This window comes from Erpetoichthys calabaricus, chromosome 7 (genome assembly GCF_900747795.2).
Source record: "Erpetoichthys calabaricus chromosome 7, fErpCal1.3, whole genome shotgun sequence".
In the NCBI taxonomy this organism is placed as follows: Eukaryota; Metazoa; Chordata; class Cladistia; order Polypteriformes; family Polypteridae; genus Erpetoichthys; species Erpetoichthys calabaricus.
In genome coordinates, this window is record NC_041400.2 from 155,644,816 (window position 1) to 155,663,928 (window position 19,113).

Genomic DNA, 19,113 nt, shown 5'->3' on the forward strand with positions numbered 1-19,113 from the left:
TTGCTATTGGAATAGGATCTGCAGTCTGTTGTTAAATGTCAATATATATAAAATTAGTCTAGTTCCAGTCTGAAATGAGTATGCATTTTCCTGGTGAAGATGTCAAAATGCACAGTGTTGAATATTATAGAAAAGCTCACAAATGGTTTGCCAAAACTATGTGATTCTCAAGAAACTGGCTACACAAACCACTCCTGTAGTAGAGCAGTGAGCAAAAGTAAAAGCAACCAAAGAAATACCTGTCACAAACATAATGAGTTTCACAAACATGTCTGAAATTCTTTTGCATTGGTCATTTTCTTGTAGAAGACATTATTTTTATATTATTATTATTCTGATGATGTCTCTTCTATACCATTGTATATTGAGTTATTCCTGTTGGCTGTGTGCTTAGGGTTGTTGTCCTGCTGAAAGATCAACCGTCGCCCCAGTTGGAGGTCAAGAGCGCTCTGGAGCAGGTTTTCATCCAGAATGTCTCTGTACATTGCTACAGTCATCTTTCCCTTTATCCTGACTAGTCTCCCAGTCCCTGCCACTGAAAAACATCCCCACAGCATGATGCTGCCACCACCATGCTTCACTGTAGGGATGGTATTGGCCTGGTGATGAGCGGTGCCTGGTTTTCTCCAAACGTGACACCTGGCACTCAAACCAAAGAGTTCAATCTTTGTCTCATCAGACCAGAGAATTTTCTTTCTCATGGTCTGAGAGTCCTTTAGGTGCCTTTTAGCAAACTCCAGGTGGGCTGCCATGTGCTTTTTACTAAGGAGTGGCTTCCGTCTGGCCACTCTACCATACAGGCCTGATTGGTGGATTGCTGCAGAGATGGTTGTCCTTCTGGAAGGTTCTCCTCTCTCCACAGAGGACCTCTGGAGCTCTGGCAGAGTGACCATCGGGTTCTTGGTCACCTCCCTGACTAAGGCCCTTCTCCCCCGATCGCTCAGTTTAGATGGCCGGCCAGCTCTAGGAAGAGTCCTGGGGCCTCATGTATAACGCCGTGCGTAGAACTCACACTATAACATGGCGCAAGCACAAAAGCGGGATTGTGCGTACGCACAGAAAAATCCAGATGCAGGAATCTGTGCGCACGCATACTTTCACGTTCTTCCACTACATAAATCCCGATCTGCGTGAAAAGTAACGCACGTGCACGCGCCTTCTGTCCCGCCCCAACTCCTCCCAGAATTACGCCTTTTTGAATATGCAAATCAATATAAATAGCCGCCTGTGAAAAGACAATGGGAAAAGCACAGGGGAAAATGTAAGAATTTCAGCGAATACCAAGTGGAGGCAAAGGAAAAACGTACTATTTGTTGGTTTAAACAGTGGTATAATCAACAAAAGAAAGTTGATCGAGTGACAGAGTGTCGGAAAAACTCGAAAGATCCAAGTTCACAAAGTCGCACAGTGCCCGAAATAAAAAAGAAATCACATATCAAAGTCGCCGTGAAAAGGCAAGTCGTAGCCCAATGTCTGAGTGTCATATGAAAGCTTATTAGGGTACAGATAAAACAAATAGGCACACAGTGGGAAAAAAGCACGAAATGTCAACTTTAATCTCGAAATTTCCACTTTAATCACGTAGTTTATTTTGCCATTAAAGTAGAACATCATAAACTTCATCTTAAAATCGTTTATTTTACTAGTTTCTCAAGTAGCATGTTAAATGCTTTGTTCTGTATTTGATCTTCTATGTGCTCAATGTGTGTGAATCACTACATGCTTCCGTTCTTTGTCTTTCTCCGACAGGACACAGAATCCATTACATTCGTGATATTACAGCTCTCTGAATAATTAAAATACTGAGATGTATACATGATATCATTTTCATGATGATAGGAATGAAAGCATGTTATTAAACATGGGAACACGGTGGCGCAGTGATTCTTCATGTCTCACGCAAGAGGCTTGCTGCGCCATGTGCGACTTTTGATTAAATAATTTATTACAGAAGTACTGTCTCTTTCAAACGTACTAACCTCCAATTCCTGTCCTAACTTTTCTTTCTCCAAATGCCCAATCGCCACACAATCAGCTCTGTAATAGACGTTAAGCCATCTGTAAGCTTAGAACGCCGATTCTTCAAAACTTTTAAGGAACATTGAAATATCTTCGTAGTACATGTTTAATTATTCTATCCGTCTATCTTTCCAGTGTCGCGTCAGCACAAGAATACAACGCAATGCAGAAACAATCCCTGAACTAGCTAGCGCTGCGGCACTGTGTCCTCACATGTTTAATTATTAACAATACAGATTATTTAAATGAAGTTAAAGTTTTAGCTGTATACTATAAGCAACATATTTTGTAGCATTTCATCTTAAAAATGATATTGTCATCATACACGCTTTATAAAGTGGCGCAGGTTGTGCAAAATTATAACTGTAGTGTAAGTTTACAGTGAGGTCATTGTACTTATAAGTATAAACAGTTCTACAAGGAGCACTTGATGGACTGATTGGGTGCGTTTATAGTTCTTGGGATGAAACTGTTTCTGAAACGCGAAGTCCGTACAGGAAAGGCTTTTGACGCTTTTTGCCGTGGTTGAGGTAGTGTGTGCTTGAAACTGTATACCTATAATTCTCTTTCCGATCAATTGCTGCTGTGATTCCCCACTCAGATACAGTGATATAAATACTCCAAGTGGTGCAGTGAGAGTAATATGGAAAAAGATGATCCGCAGTGGCAACCCTTAACAGGAGCAGCTGAAAGAAGAAGATGCAGTGAGAGTAACAATGCTAAAGCAGTTATGGTGTTTGTAATACTATGGCTATTCCCTGGACCATTATATTGCTGCAGGTTAATTACAATCAGATGCATTACACTAATAAACAAATATGCAGTTAATTTCAGTGTATTTATAAAGCCGCATCAGGAATGTGGAGCTAAGAAAGAAAGGGTGATCACACAGGAACAGTAGCACTGCTTTGACGCTGGGTGCCGCCAGTCTGCAAAACCGAGCGGAGAAATTGCGTACGCCAAGGTATGAGTTACCGTGGAAATGTGCGTGGCTTTACGCCAAGTTTAGGTTTTATACATCGCGATTTGAGCGTGGAAAGGTTCGTACGCAACATTTCTGTGCGTACGCACCGTTTATACATGAGGCCCCTGGTGGTTTCGAACTTCTTCCACTTACGGATGATGGAGGCCACTGTGCTCATTGGGACCTTCAAAGCAGCAGCAATTTTTCTGTAACCTTCCCCAGATTTGTGCCTCGAGACAATCCTGTCTTGGAGGTCTACAGACAATTCCTTTGACTTCATGCTTGGTTTGTGCTCCGAAATGAACTGTCAACTGTGGGACCTTATATAGATAGGTGTGTGCTTTTCCAAATTATGTCCAATCAACTGAATTTACCACAGGTGGACTCCAATTAAGCTGCAGAAACATCTCAAGGATGATCAGGGGAAACAGGATGCACCTGAGCTCAATTTTGAGCTTCATGGCAAAGGCTGTGAATACTTATGTACATGTGCTTTCTCAATTTTTTTATTTTCAATAAATTTGCAAAAACCTCAAGTAAACCTTTTTCACGTTGTCATTATGGGGTGTTGTGTGTAGAATTCTGAGGAAAAAAATGAATTTAATCCATTTTGGAATAAGGCTGTAACATAACAAAATGTGGAAAAAGTGATGTGCTGTGAATACTTTCCGGATGCACTGTATATCTTATTCTTAAAAACAGCCCAAAAGTAGCCCAATTGCAATGGACAGTAGCATCATGCCATTTGTATCAGTATATAATAATCAACTACAGAGGTGCTTTGGGTTGGGATTTGTGGTGAAGATCTCTCTCCTAAACAAAGTTTGCACCTATACAATACACTTCCATTCACAACAACAATTCTTGTATAGCTCAAAATCACATAAAGAATGCCTCAACAGGCTTTAACATACCCAATTTCTTGTCTAAGAAGACAAGAAAAGACTCCCAAAAAAAAAAAAAAACTTGTAGGAAAAAAAATGGAAGAAATCTTGGGAAAGGCAATTCAGAAAGAGACCCCCCCCATTCCATGTAAGTTGGGCATGTAATGTGTGTCAAAAAATGGGATAGTAATAATATAATACATTTTATTTATATAGCACATTTCTCATACTATAGGTAAATACAATACAGAGTGGTAATGTGTTGCATGTTGATTTGCACAATCCATCTTTTTAACTCACTTATCCAGGACAGGGTTGTAGGCAGCTGGAGCCTATCCCAGCAATCACAGGGTAGAAGAAAGATACAATACCTGAACAGGGAATCAGTCCATTGTAGGGTGAAAACACACACACTCACAATAGGGCCAATTTAAACAATGCCAGCTCAACTAATTTGTTTGAACTGTAGGAGGAAACTCACACAAATACAGAGAGAACACAGAAACTCCACACAGGAATGTGAACCCTGTTCTCCTTGTTGCGAAGCACCAGGGCTACCACTGTGCCACTCTTTGTTTAGCACAAGCAAGTACAAATTTTACTGGAGTCTATACAGAGGATAATAACTGACCCTATAAGTATAAAAACGTAACATTTTGCTTACTGCTTGCCTTTACTTTACTTTACAATATTAACTGTCATACAAAATCAGCTACTTATGAAAAATTTCAATGTACAAAAAGTTCTTAAGATTCTACGTATTTTAACATGATGCTGTTTTTATTTCTCAATTGAAACTAAAGATTTTTGTGCAGACTTTTTTCCATTTCCAGAGTCTGCAGTATCTTTTTGAATGGCTCACTTGCTGACCAGCACTAACTAATAAATAATTTTTCCTTCTTTTTCTATTCCTTATTGTTTCCCTCCTTTGAGGGTTAATTGTGCCATTGAGATATTTGATTATTTTGAAATACTTTTGTTTTATTTCATGTTTACGTCTACTGACTTTAACCTGCAAATGAACTGCCATGCTTCGCTGCTTGTTACACTGAGTAAGATTTAGACAATCGTGACCTGCCTGATTATATTCAGGACCCAAACCCACACCACCAAATTCAGGGACTGTTTGCGACTTTACAATGTATTTCATTTTCTTTTGCAATTTTAGCCCTAAAACACATAACGTTATAAGAACTAAGCTTACCACATCTGCACCAATGTTATTATTACTTTTAAAAACAGCTCACAATACTGCTTAATTTTTCTAAAGAAAACCAAAAAATCCAATCCCCAAAAGCCTATTTTTCCCCACAAAAAACGATCAGAAATAGCCCAATTGTACAGGAAAACCACAGACCTGGCAAGCCTGCATATATCTTCCTTTCTTGCCATGCTCTGCCATTACCTTACTCAAACCTGTACTCAATCTTGTTCTTTGCTGAGTATGAACTTTTTCATTTGCTACTTTTATATCCCTGTGGTGCTGTTTTTTTCTCCTCCACAGCATTTTTTTCTTACTAATACCTATGAACTCATTTGTACCAAAGGATTTATTTCTGTGAAGAATTGTTTCTTTGGGATTATTCAAGTAATACAAAATGCATCATATTATAGTACTGGGAGCACTTTCTCGTCAAAGCCTGAGCAAAACTCAAAGGGCAATTCCCTGTTGGTACAGTCAAAACCGCCAAGTAGAGAATCAGTGCTTGAGGCAGTCCTTGTTTTGATTGTTGTCATTTTTGTTGGACCTTGGAGAGGTGACCTATAATCATTTTTTGTTTGAACCGATCTCTCTTAAAATGTATTATTTACATTTTAGGCAGCTGAGATAAATATTCTGCTTACTCGTAGTCAAACCTAAATTACAAAGAGGCCTTTCTAAATACCAGAACTAAAGAAATTTTTAATCTAAAGTCAAAAACTAAAAAAATCTAACAAAATAAACATACTAAATAAATATAGGTCAATTGTGAGATCATGTTATTAAACACCACATTGGAATAAATATTGATCAGTTTCAAGGTCTTAGACAGCATCTCTGCAACATATAAAACAATTTTACAGTCCCTCCCTTTCAAAGATCCAAGAGGTAAGTGGGAAAAGGATATCTCACTCAACATCTCAGAAAAAGAGTGGAAGGTAGCAATGCAGAGAATTCACTCGAGCTCCATATGCGCAAAGCATACAATTATTCAACTCAAAATTATATATCGAGCACATCTGTCTCGCTTAAAATTGTCCAAAATGTTTCCAGGGCAAGATCCAACCGGTGAACGCTGCAATCAAGTTCCATCCTCACTGGGTCAAAGGTTTTGGGCCTGCACCAAATTAACATCATTCAACACCAAATTAACATCATTCTGGACCAAACTTTTTAAATGCCTTTCAGTCAGCCTTGGTGTCAGAATCCCTCCTAACCCATTAACAGATGTGTTTGGTGTACTCCCAGATGGGCTTAAAGTAGAGAAGGACAAACAAACTGTGATTGCCTTTACTACACTATTGGCACGCAGACTTATCTTGTTAAACTGGAAGAATCCTAACTCTCCCCTTTTAAGTCAGTGGGTAACTGATGTTATATATTATTTGAAATTGGAAAAAACAAAATTCTCACTTAGAGGATCTGAGCAGAAAATTTTCAAAACCTGTCAGGATCTATTCAACTAGGGGGCTCCGCCCCCTGCTCGCTTCGCTCGCCAACCCCTGGTGTTGGGAATGACAAAGAGCGTGATGTATGAATGAGATATAGAATAGTGTGAAGATGTAGATGATGCAAATAGAAAGCAAACAATAAAGTGTGTGGCACAGTGTAAAGGTTTATTGGAAAATTTCTTTGTACACGCCGTTTAAGTGTAAAAGGTAATTCCAGGTCAGAACTTGTAAGGTCAATGAAGATGGTCATTATCGTGATCAGAGTCAACTTTGTCAGAGCTTAGAAAGAGTTGTGTCTCTCCAGGAAGTAATGGAATGACTTGGGTATTTATGTTTTCCACATTAATATTTTTTGGACATAATATAGTGCGTTGTGTTAAAAGGGGCATTTGGTCTAATGAGATTGCTGTTCCAAATCTCTCTGTAACTAAGTCGTCGCAGATAAAGGCTTGAGGAATTGTAATAATATGTGGCTGAAGTCCATCTGTATTGGTGAGTGTACCATCTCTCAGTTGTAATAAGCAATTGTTATGATCTGGTTCTGGACATCGTATCTTTTTTACTAACTGTATCTTTTGAAAGTAATGGCAATTGTCTGCGTATTTTAAGGTGCACTGAACAATAGCTGAGTGCATGGCATCTGGAAGAATAGCTAATCACTGTTTAAAATCTCCTCCTAATAAAAGTACCTTTCCTCCAAATCGAATATTATTATTCATAAACGTTTGTAGAAGTTTATGAATGGTGTTGAGTAAGTGACTTCATGCCATTGTACATTCATCAATAAACAACATTTTTTGAAGACGGATGTCACGTGCAGTGCCACCGTTAATGTTCATAGTGGATACCGATTTGTAGGATCTAATGCAGTTGATAAAGATTTCACTTTCAGGTACATCGTCAGTTAGAATCTTCTGTAGATATTCAGTATATGAATGTAAAGAAGGCAGTCTAATTTGACCCTTTTGACAACAACGTCTAAATGTATTACTTGTATTGCCAGTTGTTTCTTCAGGGAAGTGAACTGAATGACAATGATTGCAAATGACATTCATTAATCGGAATGAATTTTTCCGGGGTATGTTTTGCTTGTGCCGTTTGAGAGGCGCGTTGTTGCATATGTAGTATTTGGGACGTGTTGTTTTGGAGCTGTAATCGATTTGCCTGTGCTGTGTGAGACGCCCGTTGTAGCCTTCCTTGCCGTTAACGTATGTCTGAGACGGGAGGTGTTTCGTTTTGAATCCGTGCCTGTTGCGATGCAGCACTTTGATTGATAGTTTGCGTCATGTGGATCCAGGATGTAGATTTGTGCATATTTGCGTTGTTGATTTGTTTCAGGGTGCACTGTTCCAATGCGATGCAGTATTTGTGCACATATGGGAAAGCAGTATGGGCCATTGCCTTTTGGTGGCCTGATATTTACTAAAAGCAAATGAACTATTGTAGGATCTAACGCAGTTCATAAAGTTTTTACTTTTAGGTACATCGTTAGTTAGAAGCTGTAGTTGAGCTTTGCGTTTTTGGAGTCGAGACATTTTTTCTTTTAGAAATATGGATAAGTAATAAGAAGTATTGCACTCACTGTTAATATGGAGACTTTTCTGCGGTTGAACGGTTAATAGTGCCTTATGGTAATGAGATCCACCTATGCTGCATAGCCGTCTATTTTGTTGTTTCTTTCATGTTCGTGTGTTTGTTCCTGTTATCCTTTCCTTTTCGTTTTGTACCCGTGACCGTGTATTCATGACTTGTTTCAATATGTTTCCTTTTCTGCAGTTGAACGGTTAATAGTGCTTTATTGTAAGGAGATCCACCAATGCTGACACCTATGCTGTCTAGTGTGAAGGTGCTGACGTTCACTTTAGAATATGTGGCTTTGGGTGTGACTTCTTATGGATGTGGGTGGGGGGGGGGGGTTGTTGAGGATTGTTGTTGCGCGAGCGTCTTCTTTCTTTTGTGTTCCTGTGTCTTGTTGAATCCCCCTCTTTGTGTGTGTCCCGTCCCTCGCTTGTAGGGTCTGTGGGGTGGTTTTGTGTTCTTTTTTTTGTGTTCCATGGGCTTGTTGAATCCCCCTCTTGGTGTGTGTTCCGTCCGGTGCCTGTAGGGGGGGGGGGGGGGGTGCCTTGCTGTTGTGTGCGAGCCTCTTTTTTTTTTTTTTTTTTTTTTTTCGTGTCTAGTTTCGTGTGCAATGTGTTTCGTGCTTTTCCTGCGTTTGACTTTGCGCCTCATTTCTCCTTTTTGTATGTGCTTACTCCTTTTTTCTGTGGTCTTGTCCGCCACTCGCGGCCCCTCATCCGCCTTTGTCACCCTCTTTTCTCCGCCTTTCTCCGACTCTCGCGGACTCTTTTTGCGCCTGCGCCTCTCGCGGCCCCTCATCCGCCTCTCTCGCCCTCTTTTGTCCGCCTTTCTCGGCTCCTCAGCCGACTCTCGCGGACTCTTTTTGCGCCTGCGCAGTACGTCTTTTTGCAGCTACGGCCCATGGCCGGATGTGCCTGCGTCCATCATCCGGTTTAGCATTCTCGGTTAGTAATATGGATAACATTCTAGAATAAGCTTTTAAAGCACTGAGGAAGCAAATTCTCTCCCCATTTTCTTTTTCTTCTCCATTTATCTATATTCACATATTAATTTATCTATTTACCTATTTTTATTAGGATTAAGTTTTATTCTGCTGCCCATGCTCTCTTTCTCAGGGGTGGGGGTTGATTTGTTTTCAATAGTATTCTTGTAAAGTTGATCTATTTGTATTAAATGTTGTGTGATTTCAATAAAATCAATAAAATTATTTTAAAAAAAGGAATAACAGCCCTTACTTTTCTCAGCTTCTCAAAATGGTACCCCATTTTTAAAAGCTCAGCGTCTAAAGATATTTAACAAAATAATGCTATAATACACTGTTTCCCTTTGGCATGTCAGATTTTGACAAACTCCTACAATACTTGTTTTTCAACTGGAGTAGAATAGAGGCTAGGATGTGTAGAATGATGATGTGATCAGCTACACCAATAGAGTGCAATGACAAAGATTACAAACACCAGGATCTGCACCATACAGTTACCCACTTTCATATTAAGTAAGTGGCATGGGTCACCCACTGGCGAAAAACTGCATGATGTATCCATATAACAATTATATAGGATGAAAATTGTGCAGCATATTTTCCTATATGGAATTATAAATACTGCTGTTTCACTGATCCAACAAAGTCTTCATGTTTCACCCAAAGACATGGTTGTTATTTTCAAAGTACAAACTGGCAACTGTTAGTGCAAGAATGTGTGTCATCCTGCAGGCTACTGAAAGCAAAATCAGATAACAGTAATAATTATTTATTTATAAAAAGACAAGGCTCCAATTAAAGCTGTGCACAACAAAGGTTTAAAAAAATGATCAAATGTCCAGGGTAAGAGATACATCATCCTTTCTTGAAATTAAGTTTTCAAAGTTGCATTGCCTTTACTTTATTCCAAATGTCAGACATAAAGAGAAATGGATCTAAAATAAGTTTTGCTTTATGTAACCACAACTAATCTATACCATGGAAGCCTGCCTGAGTATAATAGTTCATTATATTGATGAAGAATTTACATTGAAAAGTAGATGTTTTTAAATAGTATACTTTCCACAAGAATGGAGATCAACTGTGCAAGGATCAAGAGTCACACTGGATGCCTGGCCAGCAAGTCTGCATGATTACAAATAATGGGGCGAATGTAAGAACATCGTTGCTCTCAATGACTGAACAAGACTCTAGTACTTTATGCTAACTGTAAACACTGTGGACTCCGTGGTGGCTATGATGTTGCAATGTTGCCATACATTACATAGCTAAAAGATAATGGTCTGAAAATGAGCGGATATTGTGTAAGCATATAGTGAACTTGAAAAGCATTTTGACAGTGATGTTATTTTTTGATTTCCTGGTACTGTATGTGTATTCTTGCCATATATTGTTACATTTAATGCTTTTACTTACCTGTACAACAGAACTCTCTGGTTATGTTTACATTAACTTTTAAGCCTTACATTAGTGTGATTACAGATTTTATTATCTGCTATGATTTTAAATACACTTGTAATTTTATTTTTTCTATAAGGTGGAACCCCAATTAAAGAGTGATAGTAGGTTTCTCATAAGTAACAATAAAAACTTAATGTTTCTGTTATACTTAAATTTTCCTTCAGAGTTATTTGAATATTACTAATCTACTGTACTTACTGTATTACAAAAACAATGACACATTTTTTTAAGAAGTGTGGCTTATTTTAACTGTTAAATATTACAAATATTTAATTTTAAACACTGAATCTTTCATTTTTCAACTACTCCAGCATTTAACACTTTCACATAAACAATGCTTTAAGTGGTCCCCCACTAAACGGGGGTTCTAATGTACTGCATCTGTACAGAATAAAGTATATGCAGTTGGCAGCAAAAAAAAAATCATTATAGTGTTATTAATCGAAATTAATATGCAAATATAATAGCAAGGGCAATAATAGTCAATAATGACTTTAGTGGTAATTGTGCACCCCTATAAATACCATTTAAAAATATTTAATCTACCAGTATCAGTTTGGAGGTGCAGATTGCTGGTGCCTAGTCCATCAGCATGGCACACCAGTTGGATTCAGGGCATATGCACATACCCTTAAATCACCCATACTGAGCAGCACCCAAGTATACGGAGATAAAAACAAGTACAAATTGGAACAACATGCAAACACTAGCTTCTGGAGCTCTAACACAGTAACACTAACAACTTCACCACTGAGCTGCCCATATTATATAATATGTAACCTTACATATGATAATTTTTCATGTTCTTACATACTGTATGCAGAAAATGAAGAATATCCATCCATTTACTTTTTTTTCTCACTTTTACCATTACAAGGATATAGAACAACCAGTGCCTATACAGATAGCATAAGGCTCAAGAAAGAGGCCAACTTTGTACAAGAAAACAACGTTATCACAGGAAGCACTCATTTATATATAAACTCACGCATATAAAGTAAACTTCATTAGATCATTAGAGCAACTGACTCCTCAACTATCTCCACTTAAAAGCTTATCCCAGTTCTTATTTAGACTTTGTCACATCTGCTCAAAACTTGCCCAACTAAAATTTAACTGTTTTAATTTTTGAATATGCACTCAGCAAAAAAAATTATTAAAAACACGTCATCTATCATACTTTTCTTCTGAGATGTTGAAGAAAACCCAGAGTACATGAAGAAATGGAAAATAGAAAGAATGTACAAATTCTACAGAGAGAGGGGCTGAGATAGAATACATTTGACGATATCATGTGAAAGAACCAACAACTGCACAACCAGGTTCAGCCATCATCATATAACAAAGAACTAAATGTATCTGTACCAGTATTGTTAGTATGTGCACAAGGGACAGCTCTGTATGAACTGGTTACAGTTGTAGTATCATCAAAAATGTTGCTTTCCAAGTCACTGACTGACTCCAGAATGTTATCATAAAGGAAGCCTATGATTAACTGAGATTAGCATGTACTGTATCAACAGATCATGTATGTGTGTGTGTGGTTTATAGGACAACTTTGAAGAATAAAGATTTTTAAAAATGACAATGAAGGGTTTAAGGAATAACAACCCTACATGGGTTTTCTTAATAAAGATGTTACAAAGATATTAGGAAATCAGCCATTACAGATGGAACATGCAGTTGCAGTCACATGATTAAAAGAAAGACATTGATGAAAGGGGTGACTTGTTAATTTATGTAAATGAGGAATATACAACAGGCCAACTAACTCTTAGTAACCTCCAGAAAGATTTCATATGGCAAGCAACTCACCCTTGCTCCACTCCAGTGAACAAAAAACAGAATATTACGAATATAAAACATGCAAAAAAAGACTGGAGAACGGCATCCGCAAACCCAGACTTGCCCATTTGACTGCCAAACACAGAAGCGTGATTCGTCACTCCATAGAACACGTTTCCACCACTCCATCCAACACTTGGCATTGGACTTGGTGATGTGAGGCTTGTATGCAGCTGCTCAGCCATGGAAACCCATTCCATGAAGCTCCCACTGCACAGTTTTTGTACTTACATTAATGCCAGTGAAAGTTTGGAATTCTTCTGCTATGGAATCAGCAGAGCACTGGTGACTTTTACGCACCATGCACCTTAGCAGTCGTTGACCCAACTCTTTACGTGGTCTTCCGCCTCGTGGCTGTTGTTCCTAAATGCTTCCACTTTCCAATAATATCACTTACAGTTGACAGTGGAATATCCAACGGGGATGAAATTTCATGAACCGTCTTATTGCACAGGGGGCATCCTATCACAGTACCATGCTTGAAGTCTTTGAACTTTTCAGAATGACACATTTTGTTTAACAAATGTTTGTAAATGGAGACTGCATGGCTAGGTACTTGATTTTTTACACCTGTGGCAATGGGTCTGATTGAAATACCTGAATTTAATAATTAAGAGGGGTGTCCCAATACTTTTGTCCATATAAGTATATGTACTTGTAATTAATGTATACTGTACTTGGATTACAAATTAAACTAAGCTTTACAGAAGCAAGCTGAATTTAACTGAAGAAAATAACTTATCAGGCATGATAAATCCCACTTCCTGCTGATGCACGACTCCAGGAAAACTAAAATATGACAAAAACTCCATAAGGCAATGGAACAATCCTGCCAGGCATCAGCAGTGCAGTTGTAGTGGCATAGTAATGTTATGTGTGTGTTTTAGGCTCTTTTTGTGAAATGGAGCAATAGATTTTGTACACTGCTACATTACATTTTGTCTTGGATTATCTATTCAGGACTGAAAGTTAGCAGTACATTAACATTTTGCAATAATTTATCTCTCCATAATAAAAATAATTACTACTCTACTAGCAGCATGATTTAACCTAATAGTATTCTTCAATTACAATTAAGAAGGTGATAGGTGTTTTTTAGTATTTAGTCTCTTGTTTAAAATGTATACTTATGGTTAATAAAATGTATACCATGGTAAATATTGTCAACATGTGTTTTGAGAGGCTATCAGTAGTTTGAAATCTGCATTTGATACATAAAGATGTAAAATGACTTCATGAATTGGCTTATAATAAACTGAATAAACAGTAAACTATATTTTAATAAAAAGACACAAAAAGAAAGCTTCTGTTGAAAGCAACCAACTCAGTCAAACACTGGTGTTCACATAGGTTTTCAATATCAAGTCTAGGCTTAAAAAAATTCAACATAACCTGGGTAACTGGTGCCAAATAATTACAGTGATGAGAATTTAATGCAGTAACTTGTATGTAAGAGAGGTTTTAATTGCAAAGAAAACTGCACCAAAAATTTGAAAAAGAGAATCTTGGAATTCATGATGTGATGAAACTGTCAGATAACAATTAAAAGAAAAAATTTAGCAATTTAGAGATAAACAGAGCACTTCCATAAGATATATAGAAGAACTACATACTGTACAATAATTTTTTGCAGCCTGTGAAATACTTTAAACATTCTATAATCTACATCCTCTTTCTTTTTTATATTTTAAATCTGTGGTATATTATCTCATTTCCTGTTTCAAAGGCAGGAACCTATGACTCATTAAACGGAGATAGAGATGCAGTGTATAAAAACAAACATGGATCAAATTATTGCAACTGTTGAAAGTAAAATAAAACTTAACACCAATATTTTAACTTCATCAGTTATAATGATAAAATTACAGAAGGAATGCACATGATCATGCTATTAAAATAAAACTGTTAACGGAACTTACTGCATTTATTATGCCTCTAAGAGCTTGAAATCCATCTTTGACAGGGAATACTTGATCTTTAGTGTCAGCTACTTGTGCAAGCTATGTATGAAAGGTAAAAAGTATGTTATCCATTCTGTTGTTAACTAAGCAAACCTTAATACTGCCATAAAAATACAGGTAATGCTAAAATGTTCTTTTACATAATTTAAGCTCATAGGATTCTTACTTTATATACATAAATTTGTAAAATGTAAATCACTGGATTAATGTTTATTTACTTTAAGGCTGTTCATTGAATATACCACCACAAAGTACTTTACAGAACAAACAAGATTACAATTTAGAATTCAATGTACAAAATGAGCAGCACAATAAAAACTATAGCAGACACACACAGTACAACATTGACAGATAACAGTTACTGAGAAAATGTACAACTGGCATATTTTAAACATAAATTATGAAAAGCAGGCCAGCAAGTTGACCAAATGGTTAACTGTTTATGAAAAACCAGGTGAACCCATGAAAAGGATATTTCTTCTTTTTTGGTAGTAAATACTAAGAACTGTGTAGAGATTTTCAAGCAATAGAATCATTAAAACAGGCAGTCATGTTTTCCATGGAAGATGTAATCCATGAATTACATTCAAGTGGAAGAGTGTTGCCAACACAGGACTAGACATAAAAAATATATCAATACACAGTGCAAACAGATGACAATGTAGCAATCTAGATAATCCAAACAAGATTACAATCCTATATACTACTTGGAAGACATTTTTCTGCTTTTTTCATCAATGTAGTAAAATATTTTTTTAGATTTCGCTTTAAGAAAGTATGTATAATTCATTCCTAAGCTAAAATAAAAGTGGTTAGCAAAAGTATTATTAATTTTGTCAGCCCAGTTTAAATACCTATTATGAAAAAAATTCTTTTTTTCTAAAATGCACAATGGCTTTTGAGTACCACACAACATTAACTGTGTTTAGTCATATTTGTGTATGCAATCTCATGGAATTTACAAAATAAATAATGTAAATTTTCAGGATCATAAGCACAGACAGTATAGAAACAAGAATAATTATTATATTTTTGTGTTTAAAATTTTCTTCTGAATAAAGAGGTTCAAAAATCAAAGTCACCTGGTCAGCCAGTAAAGAATCTTAATTATAAGTATTCCTCAGCATGCTGTGTTGCTAATTTGCAATGATCAAAGTCATCTATAAATTAAAGTTTAATTTTTTTTTCCTGAAATAGCAAATACTGAGACTGACAGATCCAACACCCTGGGTTCAATGTGCTGAAGTAACATGTTCTTTCCTAGGGTGCTCCTCCAGATTATCCAGTTGTCCTTCCATATCCCCAAAGACGTGCATGAAAGTTTAACAGTAAGCCTCTAAATTTATTACCTGATTTTCAACAAAATCCTGAACACCAACACAATAAACTCTGGCACCTAATTGTCTTGCTTTATTGGCCTATAGAGGAAAAAACATAAACCCCATTATTATTATTACTATTATTATTTTAACAATTGTTGAAACATTATACACATAATTGTCATACGTAATCACCGAGTCTTACTTCATTTACTGCATATGGTAAAAGCAAATCCTCCAGCTCTCCATCTGTCAGGGCAATTATAGTACTAGATGTTCTTTCGGCTTTATGTTTTTCAATCTGTTCTGTAGCCTAAAGAAGACAATGAATAAAAAACGTTTTAATAAAAAATAAATAAACAGAAAACAAGAGATACCTTACAAAGCACAAAAGATGGTGCTTGTATTTGTTTTTGCTTTTCATTAATAACATGTAGCCTAAGGTACTGTATATCTGGTAATACTTAAATGCTCCCCAGCTAATATAATATAGCCACATGTTATAGAATGAAACTATTTCACTTTCATTTTTTTATCCATGAATCCATCCGTTCATTATTTATCCCACCAACCCAATGGGGCCTCAAAACAAAGCAGAAGAAGGCAGTTATTTTCAAAATAATTGCATTCTACACTATTTTTGTATGCCATTTTATGGACATAAGCACCAATTCCAACTTTCTTCAGCAAAGCTTAAGAAAATGTTTAACTACAAAACAATCAACTAAACAGAACAACTGTGCAGAAAACACATCAGGCAATTCATGTATTTTCTCTGGACCACACAAGAAACATGTCATTCATTTTATTTTCTTATCCTTTTCATTCATTCAAACATAAAGACTAATATCTGCATATAACATTAAAAAGGATGAAACACTACAGTACATAAATATATTCATACATTGTTTGCCAATCACACAAAAATGGTTGAATTGATTTTCACAAAATTTTGAATATGCATTGCCATTGGTCCAGCTTAAAATATAGGTTATATGGTGTATTGGGGATTGGGGCTATAATGGGTGGGGGGGAGAATAACTGAAAAACCAGTGCAGGAACGGGGACTACAGGTCACATTAGATAGCAGGATTGTGCTGGAGCTGATGGGAGGACATCATCTTCGCTGTGTAGAAATTTGTGTAGCTGCCAAAGCAGGATATCATCTAAGACCACAGGTACAGCATTTTCTTCCAAATAATGTGGGTAACAATTTCACTGTCTCACTGAATTACTGCTTTTGTCTCTGAATAAGTCTTTTTCAGTAATCATGGGCTGTGTTTCACCACATTGAATTTCCAAAAGACAGTTTTTCCCCATTTATTTATCCCATGCAATGTCGGGTACTTCAGCTAATTCTAAAGTAAGTGTAAAGAGGCTACCAAAGGTAACAGCAACCCCAAAGTGACACAGGGTCGGTTTAAATAGCATATGAAGCCACAAGCCAAAACAGAGAATCACATTGGCAACAAGAAAGGTCATGCAGACAGATGACATAATGGGAATATGGTGGGGTCCTAATGGCCAATAAGCCTTGCATTTGTGCTGTGTGCCCTAGAAGAGCAATAGGCATGGACACCAAGATAAATGGGGTTGGGGGGAATGTGTAGCCTGGGTGAAAACATGTAATGATCTCTTAATGTGGACAGGCAAACCAGATATTGCTAGGGATGTTGGTCATCTTTTTAGAGAAAACAATATCATAGAGAAAATGCCACAGGTGTTAACACCATCATGGCTACTATAAGGTATATGGTCCAAAAGGGAATATACGTAACTACACTGTCCTTGGAGCATAGCCAGCCACCTTATACAAGGTGTGATGTGTACGGACTAATTGTATGAGGGAGATGTAAACTTTGTTAGACCAATTCATAAGAGTAGTCAGACAGGATGAGGTCACTACACATGAGTCAGAAAAGAGAACCAAACTAAAAGGATGGACAAAAACATGAGTAGAAGAAGAAAATCTAAAACTGTTAAAAGGTTATTATCCTCAAGAATCTAGCCTTCTCTTTCCAACAAGTCCTTCTTTTATTTCAAAACAAAGTGAAGATGTGTGTTAAAATGCAGCTTGGACTTAGATAACCATGCTGACATGAAGAAAACCATTGATTTCAGAGTTGGGGCAGAAAAATTGTATCTAAGAGAGTAAGCAAAAATGGATGATGATGTCATCAAAACAAATGCCAGAAACATACAGTAAATCCTAAAAATCTTAAATAAAAATAATGTCAATTATGTAAAGACGATGAACTGCTTCCTTGGAGACCTGGCCTTTTAAGAGCACAGGGTACGCTAGATCACTAAGGACTGAAATAGATGGCTCCAGCCTGTTGTTCCTTGACCAATGTAGTGTCACTCTAGGGTTAAAGCCACCAGAATATGAAAAGTTTATTAAGTCTTGAGTAGAGTAGAGAATTTGTAGCAAAGGTTCAGCTGACAGAAGGAGAAGAGGCAAATTATACAGAGACAGAGCAACAGTAGGAAAGGAGATGCTTAAGTATGGTACATTGGTGAATAAGTAGTCTGTTCCTTATTAATGTTTATGTCTCCATTTGTGTATCCCTCTCAGAATATTTTTAGTAATAAATATACCTTTTTGTAAAGGTCTGGCTTTATTTTCCCCTCTCCTGGATAGAAGTATCTGGAAGATGGATGGATATTGTATTTCTTGGTACAAAGGCTACCATGAGACCATCCCCCTATCATAATATTGAATCCTTAAATTTATCCCCAAAAAGGCATCATATCAGGTTGCACTGATAGCTATATACTGTACTGCATATTTAAAGGATCAATCAAAATGGGTATTTTTATATAGGTCTTTGCATCCATAGCTCTCTTCTAATTTCAGATGGTAACTCTATTAAAATGTTGATGCAAACATGACTTTTAATAAGACTATCCTCAGGATTTAACCTCAATATCTACGGAAATTCTTTCATATTGGATCAAAGAGGAGAAAATATCTCATATGCTTCAAACAAAACAAAGTGGCAGATACAAAGAACAGCTGAAATTATACAATTTTTATAAGCTCCAAATAAGAAATATACATGATCTCGTACTGTTGCTCTACCAAAAAAAACTAGCAGTAAAATCAATAATGACCAGAAAATGAGACATGGTCAAAACAGAAGCAATCTTATAGGTTTGATCCAAAAACAACTGGGCATGAGTCTTTAAGGTTGTCTCAAATTCGCAGAGCACCTAAGACATTCACAAAAAATACTCCATAGCCTGGAAGCAAATTACAGATGATAGTCTGAAATTATGGTAGATGGAATCAAATGCTGACTATATCAGTTATAAAATCCATACCCATATCCTCTAGGCACCGGTGTCGAACTCTGGTCCTTGAGGGCCGCAGTGGCTGCATGTTTTCATTCTAACCATCTTCTTCATTAGTGAGCCGTTTTTACTGCTAATTAACTTCTTTTGCTTT

At 36.9% G+C, this 19,113-nt stretch overlaps 1 protein-coding gene across 2 annotated transcripts in view; it reads right to left on the reverse strand.

Moving 5' to 3' along the window:
* The window catches only part of antxr2a (ANTXR cell adhesion molecule 2a), a 310,747-nt gene that overhangs the window by 238,185 nt on the left and 53,449 nt on the right, over positions 1-19,113 (reverse strand). For both annotated transcript variants that reach the window (XM_028805604.2, XM_028805605.2), the window contains exons 5-7: positions 15,871-15,978; positions 15,696-15,764; positions 14,305-14,385 (exon numbers count right to left, since the gene is read on the reverse strand). In XM_028805604.2, the coding sequence (XP_028661437.1) occupies positions 14,305-14,385; positions 15,696-15,764; positions 15,871-15,978 (258 nt within the window). The remainder of the gene's footprint in view (positions 1-14,304; positions 14,386-15,695; positions 15,765-15,870; positions 15,979-19,113) is intronic.